Genomic DNA, 13,870 nt, shown 5'->3' with positions numbered 1-13,870 from the left:
CTCTTCCTCTCACTCAGCTTTGTGCAGAATAACCCAGAAGCTCCAAACACAAGTGTGCTGTGTAGATCTGTGAGGCCACCCAGGACACAGCAGGGCACGTCCCTGTGTACCTACCACATAGTCTCTTTGTGATTAGTCTGGTTGCACAGGGTCCCCACCTGACACCAGTCCCCTGCTCCTATCATGACCACTTTCAGCTGGTAGCCCAGATCCCTCTCCTCTGCCTGATTTCATCTCTGCTAACATGAGCATGTCTGCCCTGTCTTGCTCTGACAAGGTGCTTTGGGAGGGGCTGACCCTAGATGCATGTGAGTCCTAGTGCCTACAGAGGGACCAGTGGGGGCCACCAGGACTGCCAGGACCAGCATGGTAGGGCAAGAGAGCCCTCAGCCACTCGGGCAGCAGTTGCCCACCTCCTGATCAGGTGGGACAGTGGAACCCACAGGCTGCCCTGATGCTTGTGGCTCCCATGGTGGCAACAGGTGCACCATGCTGGCTTTAGCCTCCTTCTCCAACTCGTCTCTTTCAGAGAAAGGACAACTGCAGGACAGAGCAGCTTCTTCCCCCAGCCCTAACCTGCCCCTTAGTCCAAGTGCCAAGAGAAAGCCATGGCCCAGTGAAGTGAGCAGCATGGGGGTCTCCAGGACCCACAGGTGTATTACCTGGCTCCCTGAGGCAGGCGCTGGAGCAGCCTGCTCGGGCAGATGGACAACACCAGGCTGGAGGGGCTGAGGAGGCGCAGGAGGCGCCGGCTGCGGAGGGGTCGGGGTGGCCCGTAAGCTCTGCACAGCATGGTGGGGGGAAGGTGGGATGTCTCCAGGGGCCATCTGCGGGAAGGTCGCTGGGTACACAGGCGGGGTGGGGAGCTGGGCCGGGAGCTGAGCCACAGCAGGGTGGATGGACAGGGCAGCCACACCCTGCGGGGCCACAGCCAGCAGAGGGATGGCAGCTGGCGTGTTTGGCACGATCGTCTGGCATGGCACCGCCAGGGGTGCCCCGGTGGGATGGGGCAGTTTGACCGCCTGCAGAGGCAAGGCTGGGGACGTGGGCAGGGGGGCGGCGAGACTTGGCAAGATCACGGCGGGAGAGAAATACTGAGGTGCCGGCACAGGAGCCACGTTTGCGGCGGGCAGGTCAGCGAGGGCCTGAGGGAGGCCGTCGATTCCCGCCAGGGGCGTGATGGGGGGAACCACAGGCATGGGAGGCATCTGAAAGAGACAGGACAGTGTGTCAGTCACGGCCGCCAGGGGCCCACAGTTGGTGGGGCGGAGGGAGGCTCCCCCTCACAGATGCTCCCCAGGGCAGCTGCGTTCAAGGGCTCCCCAAAACACACCCAACGGCAAGGGAACCCCAAGCATGTGAAACTCCAAAGAGAAAAGAACCTCTGGCAGCTCCAGCAGGGGGGCCTCCCTGCATCCATATCCTCAAAGGACCCCACAGGGGGCTCCGAGGGAATTGGGGGCAGCCCAAGGGTGACCCTGGGGCTCTGAATCTTTGGACATTTTCACTCCGAAGGATTGAGGATGTCAAGAGCCACGAGACTGGTTCCAAACATCTGGCATCACAGCCTGATGCCTCAGCTGTGAGAATTACAATGGGAACTTAACTTCTGGGAGGGGTCTCAGGGAAACATCCTCCAGCCCCCTCTCGCTGGCTGAGGTCACACCCTCATGGCAGCAAGAACTCCAGAACCTTCTCTAAGTTTTCTCCACTATGCACCTCCTAGAGACAGCTGGTATCTGATCTCGTGAATTCAGCACTTAGTCTCTGACAGCTCTCTCCAAGAGTGCCTTCTTGCACATGCTCACAAGCATCACATAGCGGGCACCTTCGTGCAATTGACAGAAGGTAGCAAAAATGAGCAAATCAACTTCTATTTTGAAAAGCAACTAAACACTACAACCACCAATGAGCAAGAAGATGATGTAACTATACCCCTAAGCCAACTCTAACATGGTATTACAAAGATACCCGAGGCAAAAGCAACTTTAGGGGCAGGACGAATGGTAGGAATATCCCTTTCCTGATGGGAACTGCCATCTTCAGCATGAAGGTCACTTCCTGTCCTACCACTAAGGTCATAGCCCATCATCACCAAGGGTCTCTAGAATGACTGGGATCATGGAGTCCAGTAGCCTGAGCAATGGTGCCCAACCCCAGCTACACTCTGTACTGGCCGTGCTGTCATGTGCTCCTAGTTACAGACAATATCCCTACTGAAAGACCACCAGAGGTCACCTCTGCTCCTTAGGTTGAGCCTTAGTGGCCAGCCCTCCATGCAGGAAGCAGTGCCATCCAGCTGGTCACTGGACCTCCAAGAGCCACCTTCAACCCAGCCTTGGGTAACACCCCAGGATGGACAGCAAGTTCACCTGCTTTCAGTATCCACTTGGTAGCCATATCATGACTCCTGTCCTTGACCTTGGACTAAATTTTTCCCCAATCTGGATGCACCTGGGACTAGGTATTTGTTGGGTGATGCAGTGATGGCCACATTCCCCACTCCCAGAGAGACCCCCTTATCTGCCATTCACAGCCCAGAAGGCATCTTAGTCTGGGAGGAAAGCCTGACAGGATAAAGAGAAAGTGAGGCCAGTGGGCAGAGAGAGCAAGCCGCCCTAGGAGGCTGCCTCCACGCTCCCAGGTCTGCCAGGTTGGTCCCCAGAATGGTGCTGATGCTCCACACTTCTGAGCCCTCCCCATCTTTGCATCCCAGGTCACGTGCAGACAGGCCCTGCTGGTGCCCTGGAACCCCAGCCAGGCCAAAAGCCACTGCGGATAGCCAGCCCAGAAGTACCTGTGGAGGGACTTGAGTAAGTGGCTGCAGGGGTGGCTGAGGCATCTGGAGGGGCTTCAGCTGAGCAGGGGCCACCACCTGGGAGGTCGGAGCCAGGTACGGAGGCAGGTGGGGGGGCACCGGCTGCATGGTGCCCATGGGCTGTGGGGCCAAGACCTGTGGCAGGGTCGGCGGCTGGGCCATTGGAGGAGGCTGGAGGGAGAGAAGCTGGGCCTGAGACCCGCAGCTGGCAGAGGCAGGGCCTGCCCTGCATGCTCAGACACACAGAGGCCCACACACACTCTCAGGCACACACTCATGCTCTCTTGCACACTTGCCCACTCCCACAGACTCACATATACACAGTCACATCTACGTATGCCACACTCACAGGCACACTCCTGCACATATGTGTACACATACACACATTCACAAAGCCCATCAGACTCCAGTCAGCCAAGAGCCAGGGACACAGAACTTCTGGAAATGTTCTAAGGTCACAGAACCTTCCACACCGAACCCCCCGTTACAAGCTGTGGACTCAAACACACACACACACACACACAGACCGCACACAGACCGCCCAGTAGAGCTGACCACCAGTTGCAAGGGATACTTCCAGGGGCCATGAGGAGAAGTCCCACTCACCTGCTGGGTGGGGGGTGCAGGCTGGCCTGGGCCTGTGGGCACAGGGGCACTGGGTGGTGGCAGCACAGGGGCGAAGCTCATTGCAGGCTCTGGGAAACGCTGCTGGAGGAGCGGAGGGTGGGCAGGGGGTGGGACAGAGCCCACAGAGAGGCCAGGCTGTGGAGAGCAGCAGGTTCACACTCAGTGGCTGACCCTCAGTACCCTCATCCTGGTGCCCAGCCCCCATTGGGGACCCTGTTTCGTGGAAGGTGACTCAGCAGAAGGCAAGTATGGCAGCCCTGCAATGTCACTCACAAAACTGAAAAACCACGGATAGACACAGCTCCCAGCCAGGGAATGCTCTGGAACATGAACCGTGTGGAGTATTACACAACCATGAGAAAAGCTCATTACAGAAGTTTTGGAGAACCATGGAGAAAAGCTCCATAGGACATGGGCTGGGGGAAGCTTCTCTTCTGGGTGACTCAGCACATAGAAGATGAATCCATGCAGAAAATTCAGACAGAACATGGAGAAATGAAACAAGCAGTGCCAGCTCCCTGGGGAGGTGACAGGCCATCAAGGGGCCAGCAGCAGATTTGGCATGGTGGGGCCCTCAGTAAAGCAGGGTCCGCTAGACTCTGCTATGGGTGGAGAGAAATGGGGCCGTACACAGAATGTCGCCCGCATTGCCAGTGGCCGCCTAAATAGGTCAGAAACCTGAGCCCTTGATGTCATTAAGCCATTGCTGCTAATGTGTTAATTTTTTTCCCTTTTTGTGTAAGGACGTTATTATATTTTGTTCCCTAAGAGTCCTTACTGTGCAGAGGGAGAGACTGGAGTATTTTTAAGGAAAGTGTCTTGCTGCCTGGACTTCCTCCACCTCCATGGGAAGGAGAAGCAGGTGAGGCTCCAGGGGTCTGAACACGAGCCCTGCTTTCAAGGCCGGGCTCGTGCCCCCTCGGGCTCTCTGGATGGCAGAGGGATGGGGATTTCCAGAGCTGCCCTGGCCGATTTCATCTTCCTCAGTCAGGGCTTTGTGCAAGGCAGTGGAGGGGCGAGGTGGGAAGAGCAGCTTGATTTGGGACCAAGCTTCAAATCTGAATTTACCTGAAGCCGCAGAGCGGACAAGTCTGCCTAACTGGGCCAGACTGTCTATCCAGCAGCTTGGCCACTGTTTACCCTCTGGGAGCTCTGGCGGGGCCTGGTGGCCCTGGAGGGGCGGGCAGCTTCTCATTCTTGGTGGCCCTCCCTTTCCTCCTCCTCTTCCCTCTCGGTTCTTTACTGGGTCCCAGGGCACATCACCATAGCAACCATCCCCAGGAACACCCAGCAGTGGGGCCAGCCCTCAGCACACACCAGGAACCACCCCCAGGCCCTACTCTTCCTGCCTAGGTATCTCTGTCTCAGTAGGAAGGGAGACAGGAGAAAGAGCTCTGACATCCCCACTCAGCCTCCTGGCTTACACACTGAACCAGTGATCAGCTGCCACACCAAGGACACACAGGACAGGCTTAGCCCAGCGAGGACCTAGGCAGCCAGTGCATCCTATGGCCATCGGAAGCCCTAGCAGGGGCAGGAAAGAATGAGAGCCAGATGGAACATTCTGGCTCAGCCCCAGCTTCTGCAACACTCACAAGAATAACCCTCGGGAGCAGCAAATAGTCTTTTCTTCAATGAGCTCTTTCTGCCATTTAGAAACATACTTCATTTTGTGAATTGAATAAAATTGCAAATGCAAATCAACAATGAGTCCTGGGACTCCAGACAACCAAGGCGGACACGCCCAACAGCTTCAAATGCTTTTCCAAAGGGACATACTGGGCCCTTCTGACAGCCCAGCCCTACAAGGACAGAAAGCGGAAAGCCCACGTGCGGGGCACAGAGCCTGCAGTGCCCAGGCTCTGCCAGCACCAAGAGGACGCCACAGTGGCAGGAGAGAGTGAGTGGGTGACTGACGCCCCAGCCAGAAGGCCCCCGGGGAGGGGTGAAGACGGAGCCCAGGCCCAGGGTGGGGGTTGAATCGCCCTCTGACGACTTGGCGCCACTGCCCAGGTCACGGGCAAATTCCCCATGGCTGAGCACTTCGGTTGTGAAGCGAGCAATTGTTTCACTTTCTTCAAGCGTTTAGAAAAAAAAAAAAATCAGAATCAAAAAATAAGTGCCCAGTGTGACCCCCTGGTGTTCAGCTTGCCCAGACCTTACGCATCACAGCCATCCTGCTGCCTGAGGCCCTGGCTCCTGCCCTCCGCAAACGCTCTGCCTATAGTGCTCCCCACACTTGACCCCATTTTCACAGCTGACTTTCAGTGGCTGGCGTGGGCGAGACGTGCCACTGGACATTCCCTTGGAGGCCGGACAGTGAGATCAGATCCAGGGCTTCATTATTACAATCGATACTTCTCTCTCATCTCTGGGGCAGTCTGAGACTATGGCCCAGGTCTGGTGTGTGTCACCCCCACTGCCACCAGGACCTGCCCCAAGGCGTGGCCCAGTCAGCTCTATCACAGCTCCCGAAGCCCTGGGTGCCTGCAGGGCATCTGTCTCCTGACAGCATTGGCCTTTTATCTGGTAATATGGGGACATCAAAAAGGCTACATGGCCTATGGGTCCACTGCTCTCAGAAAAGACAGGGTTGTTTTCTTTTTTTGGGGGGGGGGGGTGCTGGGGATCGAACCCAAGGCCTGTGCTTATAAGGCAAGCACTCTAACGACTGAGCTATCTCCTCAGCCCCCAAAGATAGGGGTTTTTATGGCTTTTAGGGATCTCCCCCATGGGGCTGAGAATTGACCACAGGCCACTTTAACCGTGACCATTGTCAGTGCAGCCTAGGAGGCCACTGGGACAGGGCAGGAGTGGCTCTCAACTCACCGTGGCAGTGGGCTGCTGGAAGGCCCCCAGGGAGGGTAGGCTGTGCTGCAGGCCGGGTCCCTCGCTCACAGGGGGGCTGCACACGCAGGGGGCCAGGGGAGGAGCAGCGTCCACCAGGGAGCCCAGTACCATGCTCTGCTGGCTGCTCTGCGAGTCCGAGTACACCGTGGAGCCCTGGCCGCTGTCAAAGGTGCTGTCCGCTGGGGAGGACAAAGGTAGGACTTAATGGACACCTCCAAATGCCACCCCCTGGTGCCGAACCCAAGCGGACAGCGGCTTGTCTGTATATTTATTCTCTCCTGCAAAACAAAGGCTGGTGGGTTTTCCAGGTACATAAATAACGCTCGCATGTTGTTAAACAACCGACTGCCCCAGAGCTGTGGGGCTGACCCTGTGCCTGACCCTGACGGCCCGCTAGCGGCACAGCCTGGGGCCAGGGTGGGCGTGTCTTGCGGGCCCTCTGGTGAAGCAGCACCATCACCCCCACCTGTCACGCTTTACTAGCTCATCCCAGCCCTCGAGAGCACCAGGCGGCTTAGGCAGCCGAGCTAACAGCCCTGTAAAGAAAAAGCTGAAGTTTTCATTGTGGAGGAAACAATTATCACTGTGTTTAAGAGGGTTGGGTTCTCCAGACCGAGCACCTTCATGCCCACGGCACAGGGCTGCATAGGGAGGAGGGCGTCTCGGACTGTATCTAGTTTGGTTGGAAAATGGGAGTTGAAAACCCCTACTTGTCAATGAGAGGCCTGGACAGGGGGCTTTACCTGCCACACAGGAAAGGCAGGGGTGGCACTGAGGGTCCACCACCCCACATGGGTACCCCAGAGGCTGACCTCACATAAGTCAGGTTGGCATGGCCTCATCAACTCTGGACTCCAGAGATGGACCTGCCCGCGCAGGAAGTGCAGACAGGAACACCTCAGTCCCTGAGTCCATCTCACCAAGATGTGCCTGGGAAGACAGCTTGCCTGCAGGGCCGCACAGGTGAGGGGTAGAGACGGAAAACCTGTCTGAAAGTGGCACTTTCTGTCTACTGTTCCAGATCCCAGGGGCCACAGAAACATTCGAATAAGCCACCTACAGTTACCAGCTATTCTCACAAGAAGCCACATTTTGGAGCCAGTACTGATCCACTGACAATTTAAACAAATGAAGGGGAAGTCACATTGGCTTTGCATTAAAACAATTTTTCCCAGGGACTGATCAGAATCTATTTAACCTACGAAGACATAAGGAACACTGAGGTTTAATTAGGTAAAACCAATTAGACAAGCAGCTCTAATTTTTAATGAGCCAAGTGGTCATTAAAGTGGTCATTTCCACTTAGGAAGGGAGGGAGGAGGAGGAGGGAACGAGAGGGAGGAGGACGGGTGCAGCCTGATATGTGTCAAATGCAACAACCCGAACCATGTGAGCAACATTTAAAATTGTGAAAGTGACTGTGTTTGTTACTCGTATAACCAAAAAAATTAATTTCAGAAATCATTTTGGGACCCACTGACTAAAGGTAGTGCTGTGGTCCTCAGCTTCTTAGGCAGCATGAGTTTGATCAGGACTGTTGGTGGGTGACACGGTATTCCTTTATCCAATAGAGAAAGGAGCGTCTGCTTGCCAATCCCGCTACACGCAGGCTCTGCTCAGATGATAAGGAGGTTGTCTGGCGTCCCCGTAAGCTCCCCATGAAAAAAGATGGCCTGGGCAGGTCACTGGACTCTGATTCTACCTCAGGCTGATTCACATGGTGGACAAAGCCACACCCCCATTCTCAGCTCACTGCTGAGTGTTTTGACATTGACAGCAAACACAGGACACTTGTCTGCCCATCATGCAGAATACATGTGGCCACTGTGGAACATTCTGTGACCTGAAGGGAGACTGAAGACAGGACAGCCAGACCAAGTACAGAGGAGTAAGTGAGTGGTGCTGTCTACTGTAGAACAGAGGGCGCCCCAGAGGTGTGTGTGTGTTCACACACGTGCACAAAAATGTGTGGCTATCCACATGTATGTGCACATGTACATGTGATAGGGCACACAAGGGATGCATACAAGTTTGCATCTATGAGTGTGTGTGTCTCTGTATGGGGGTGGGCAGGCATCTGTGTCTCTCTGTGTGCATGGGTCAATGTGTATATGGTGGCTATGCATGTGAATGTACATGCAGGCATTTTGTGTACATACATGTGAGCATGCCTCTGCATGCATGCATGTGCATATCTGCCTATGTCTGCATGTGTATTTGTGTGTCCTCATGTGTGGTGGGTTGCACTGTGGATTATCTCTGGAAGGACAGCTAGAAGACTTGTAGCATCCCTTGCCTGGGGAGGACAATTAGGTGACTTGGTATATACCCTCTTAGAATTTCTAAATTCTATGCTCTGAAATCATCTATTTTAAAGAAATCACAAAAACTGAGTACATGCACCTTAAGAGGTGTAGACATGCCTCCGAGCACAGCTCAGGACATTAAATTGACCTGCACCAGTCCCTTGACATCTCCATTGGATTTTCTCATGGCAGATCAAAGCTCACCTACAACACTGGACCATCAATGGAACATATCTCTAGGTTCCAATCTGGGCTTTTCAAAGTATGGCAAATGGACTTCTTTTATTTCCCACTCTAGAAATTTTTTTAACCAACAACTACAATTATAAAGTGTGTGGTGATGTGTCAGATAGGGGGAGATATCCCTCCCCACCAAAATGGTGCTCTTTAGTTAAATTTTTAGACTCATCAGAACATCAAGCAATGACGTAGCTACTTTATTCTCCAGAGCAAACCTGAGCAGGTTAAAGTAAGCAGTAGGAAAACTACCTCAAAGTGATGGCTGCTCATCTGAATTTGAACAGTCTACTTGGAAGAATTTATAGCTATTTTAATGATAAATGCAGAATGTGCATATTAAATAAATTAAACAGAGTTTCAGTCTTTCCACATGAGCAACCTGAAATCTTGGCCTGGGCAGGTCGCTGGACTCTGTAATTCTACTCCAGGCCAATTCACATAGTGGACAAAGCCACACCCCAACCTCGGCTCACTGCTGAGTGTTTAGACATTGACAGTGAACACAGGGCACTTGTCTGCCTGTCATGCAGAATACACTAGATCCTCTCAAAATGGTCTTTGATGAAGCCTGTTTCAAAGGGACTCCCAATGCTCTTTTGAAAATGTACAAAAGGTCTAAGGTTTTATCACTGGAACAGAGACATCAGGGATGGATGATCCTGGTAGCAAATGCCCCAAGCCAAGATGGCTGTGCTCTCTCTCCAGGCGTGACACTGACATCCTCTTCAAGGAGCAGGTAACTGCACCTCACATTCCGCCCCCCGAGGCCTGACTGCTTTCAGGCAGGGTAAAGAACCTGTCCCTAGCCCATGAATTTACAGGGGGGAGCTAGAATTGAACTGGCTCCATCATCCCTATGGGCTTGGGGCAGATCTGACTCCATCTGACCTGAGAAGCCTGACTCCAGGGAGCCCTAAACCCTTTCAGGTCACAGGTCACTGGGAAATGCAGGAAATGCCACAAACCCTTTGCTTGGAACAGGGATCACCCCCATCTTCCATCCCCACCCCATGGGGTCAGCTGTGGGAGTAGGCCGCACAGTGGTCAAGGACTCAGGGGACCATCTGCCAATGCCACCACCCAGGGATGTGCCCCCTTCCAAATATCATGATGTGCCCAGGTGCCAGGGAGGCTGGCAGGAAGTGAGCCTGGCATGGACACGGTTCCAGTCAAGCTCCTGGGACCACCTGCAGCTGGAAGCACTAATCCAGCTGTATGAAGACAGTATGGCGCTCACCAGGTCACACTCCAGGTTGCCACTGTGCCAACCTGGCTTTCCTTACAAAGCATGCTAATGAAGGATGAGGAACACCCACCCCCCGCAAAAAAAAAAAAAAACAAAAAAAAAAAAACAGCTGGTTTCACAGCTGGCTGCAGTGACCCCATTCTATGTACTCACAGGCCAGAGAGGTGGCGCTGGCGGGCAGTGTTGGGGGCAGGAGGTGCTGGTCAGCCTCAGGCTCCTCGGGTTCTGGCTGCCCAGGCTGCCCGGCCTGCGCATGGTAGGTCACTTGGACCTGCAGGGGCGCTGGTGGGCCCCTGGTCTTGTCAGGACTGCCTGAGTCCTTAGGCTCCTGGGACTGCAGTGCAGGCCAGATCCTCTCCCGCCGCCACTGGATCAATGCCACTCTATCACGGATGGACTTGGCCACAATCTTCACATCACTCTCATGGAAGAACCCGGAGTCGATCTGCAGAGGCAGACATGTTGTCAGTGCCTTGGGAACCAGCCAACCTACACACATGCCCCACCACCTGGGGCTAGTCCTGACACCCACACTTGGGCTCCTGCTGGTGGGGTGCTCTTCTTAGGAACCCTCACCTCCCACCTATGTGGTTCCTCTTGGGATGCTCTCGTCTTCCCATGAGTAATCACCCAGCTTTGAAATGAATCTGCAGGGCCCAGCTTTCCGGACGACGGCTGGTGCACAGCAGGTGCACTGACCTGCCTTCTAAATGGAAGGCAGAGGCCTGTTCTGTCACTCGAGAACAGAATAGTGTGCACTGGTGCTTGGCAAAATCCTAAAACACATTTACCACACAGAGTGTTTGAGAGCATTTGTCAAAGAGCCCCGAGATCTCCAGGAAGCATCCTGAGCTCACAGAGAATATTCATAGCAAATTCACTTCCTAAAAATAGAGATTCCTTTGGAAGGGGCTGCTGGCTGGACTGTGGGCGGTGACCGAAACACACGGAACTCATCAGCAGGAACGCTCCAAATCCACCTGGGCTTCCTCTCCCTTCTGAGACCTCAGTACTGAAGAGATGGGGTGGGGCTGGGCGAGCTGGGCCTCCCAGGGACGGGGCAGCATGCAAGGGTCTCCTGGCGCAGGGACCAAGGCAGTGTGGAGGGAAGCACGTGTGTGGTGGGCAGCCAGGCTGGAGGTGAGTGACCCTACAGTGCTGACTGATAAGAACCTACATAAGGAAGAGGGGCAGCTGGGTTCCTCCACCATGGAGGGGCAGGAACAGGGAACAGGGACCTGAGGCGCTGGGCGGGAACGGGAGCTGTGGGGGGAACTACACGATAGACGTAAAGACACTAGCATGTGCTCAGGGTGAGTGTGTGTGAGTGTGCACTCTTTCCACCCCGAGGGCCTGGGAGCAACACCCACAGCCCAGTAGGAAACCAAAGCCCCTGCAAGGACCAGTGGCTCAGGACTGGGCAGGAAAAAGATGAGGATGAACCATGGTAGGGACATGCTCAGGGGATGATGGGGACGTGCAAAGTGACACAGGAGCCTGCGCCAGGGTCACTCACTGGCAAATCTGGGACATCTGAACATCAAATGAGCAGTGATACAATGATGGTTTGAAAGATGTTTCCACAAATTTTGACACACATTATCTCTACGGGGCTGGTGCAAATCACCTGCGGGGCGGAAGGACACAGGGTCCTTGCCAGCACAGGGGGTGGTGGTGGGGGGACAGGGTGTGTGTGGTCTCCCTCCTACTTTCTCTTGGGCATCACTGCTCCAGCTGAAGCCACAACAGGAGTTCTTCCGTGCAGAGAAAGATACCTCCATGGCAGGCACTGGGTATCTTGCTCTGAAAGCCCATCGGGTCTGAGCCCACAGCTCCGGCTGACATCGGCACCTTCTGTGCCACAGAAGGAGCCCTGAGCCACCCAACCCCTGATCTTGAGACCACACAGAGCATTTCAAGCACCGTGTTGGGGCCATCTGCTGTGAAGCAGCAGAGACCTTGTACATGAGAGACGACCTAGTGAACCAAGCAGAACCCTGGGCTGTGTCCCCAAGAGACAGAGAGAAACAAATGAGGGGAAAGCTGGATGGACAATGATACTGACATAGTTCCAAAGCACCTCCCCACAGGTGGTGCCTCAGGACAGAAGATGAGAGAGACCCCACGTGGAGAAGCCACAGGCATCCTGTGAAATGTGCCTGGAAGCATGTGCCCCAGGTGGGATGTGGCAAGGAGGCCGTTCTGGGAGATTCCTGCAGATGCCTGATGGCCTGACTCAGAAGGGCCAATCCCCGAGGGCTGCCCGAGCCTTCCTGAGGCTCAGACCACAGAAGTCGAGGGACTGAAAGGGCAGCGGGGACATGTGACTCTGGCCTGAAGCTCTCATGTGCAGCCGTGCTGCTGGGACACCAGGGACCTGAGCAGCCGGATGGTGGTGACGTGCTGATGGCATTTTTGCTGTGGACCACGGTGTGTAGCTGTGCAGGAAAATGTCCTATTTTGTAGAAAACTGACATAAAAGCACTTGGGGTGACAGACATCCAGTTGGCAACCTATTCTCAAATGCTTTGTGGAAAAAAGGTCTTTGTGAGTACTCTTGTAACTTTTCCATGAGTTTGTGATAATTTCAAAACAATTTATTTCTAAAGACAATTCTGCTGGACAGAATGATGTGGCCTCATAAAAACACCCCAGTGAGACCTCCCTGACTTGGGAGAGTCAGGAGCAGGTCAGACACATGGTCAGGGGGAGGGTGGGTGGACAGGAAGCCAGAGATGGATACGGTGTCCTCAGTCTACCTGGGAAGCTCCCCAGGAACAGGACATTCCTTCTTCCAGAGAAGGGCATCAGCTAGGGCTGTTTCTGGCCTTGAGTCAGGAGTGGGCTTCTCTAGGGACCCCAGACTCTTAGCACAGGGACCTTCATAGGGAGGCTGAGGAGGGACAGGCCCAACTGACGTCAGATGTGGGCTGCAGGAGGCAGCCCTATCAGCAGGCGGCATCTCTGTCACTGATCCTCGGCAGTGTTCAAAGGGGGCCAGAGCTCACGGCCGAGGCTGCCCCCAGGCCTCAGGTAACCTCAGGTCACATGGAGTCAGTCCCATTCCTCTAACCAGGCGCAGCCTATCGAACCAGAAGCTGACAAGGAACCACTGCCCGATACAGCTGTTTACCTTTTCTGTGGCCACGCTGCAGCCTGCCTGTCCTCCCCCGTCTCGTGGTCTCCCAGCCTTCCTCACCAGAGCATTTCTACTTTATCCAAACAGGAAAGAATGCATCTGGTTCAGGACCAGGCTGGCATGTCCCCATTATTGGGGTTGTGAAGGTAGGGCAAAGGGCTGGCCCAAGCTCCCCTTCTCTCCGTTTACTCCCTAGGGGCTTCTGACTATGGAGGTCACTTCAGTTCAAAGGCAGTCCAGGAACCCCCAGGATGCAGCCCTCCCTCAGCCACGTCCTCTGCCAGGCTGATCTGTGTCCCCGCCCCACGTCCCCATCTTATCCTTGCTCCCTGGAGGTCACTTCCAGAGGCCACGCCTGGATTCTGGAACATCTTCAGCACCTCCTAGCTATGCACCTGGGTGTGTTAAGAGCCATCTCAGACCCTGGTGTCCCCCAGACTCATGGTGCAGTGCCACACAGCAAGTTCCCCTCTAGCTTCAGCCCAGGCAGGGGCTGGTGACAGGAACCCAGGAAGGGGTGGGGGCCAGACCCCCAGTGATGCCTCTAGAGTCTGTGGGTGCGAAGGAGGGTGAGGTTAGAAGCTGGACAGGCCTAGGGTCCAGCATCCACCATGAGGCCTAGGCGGGCTGTTTATGGAACGAAG

At 54.8% G+C, this 13,870-nt stretch overlaps 1 protein-coding gene across 9 annotated transcripts in view; it reads right to left on the bottom strand.

Moving 5' to 3' along the window:
- Positions 1-13,870, bottom strand: part of WNK2 (WNK lysine deficient protein kinase 2) — a 121,185-nt gene that overhangs the window by 52,506 nt on the left and 54,809 nt on the right. For all 9 annotated transcript variants that reach the window (XM_079109053.1, XM_079109054.1, XM_079109055.1 and 6 more), the window contains exons 8-12: positions 10,241-10,532; positions 6,275-6,474; positions 3,425-3,580; positions 2,798-2,989; positions 663-1,208 (exon numbers count right to left, since the gene is read on the bottom strand). In XM_079109053.1, the coding sequence (XP_078965179.1) occupies positions 663-1,208; positions 2,798-2,989; positions 3,425-3,580; positions 6,275-6,474; positions 10,241-10,532 (1,386 nt within the window). The remainder of the gene's footprint in view (positions 1-662; positions 1,209-2,797; positions 2,990-3,424; positions 3,581-6,274; positions 6,475-10,240; positions 10,533-13,870) is intronic.

Source organism: Sciurus vulgaris, assembly GCF_902686455.1.
Source record: "Sciurus vulgaris genome assembly, chromosome: 13".
In the NCBI taxonomy this organism is placed as follows: Eukaryota; Metazoa; Chordata; class Mammalia; order Rodentia; family Sciuridae; genus Sciurus; species Sciurus vulgaris.
This window is presented reverse-complemented; position numbering and strand designations above follow the sequence as displayed.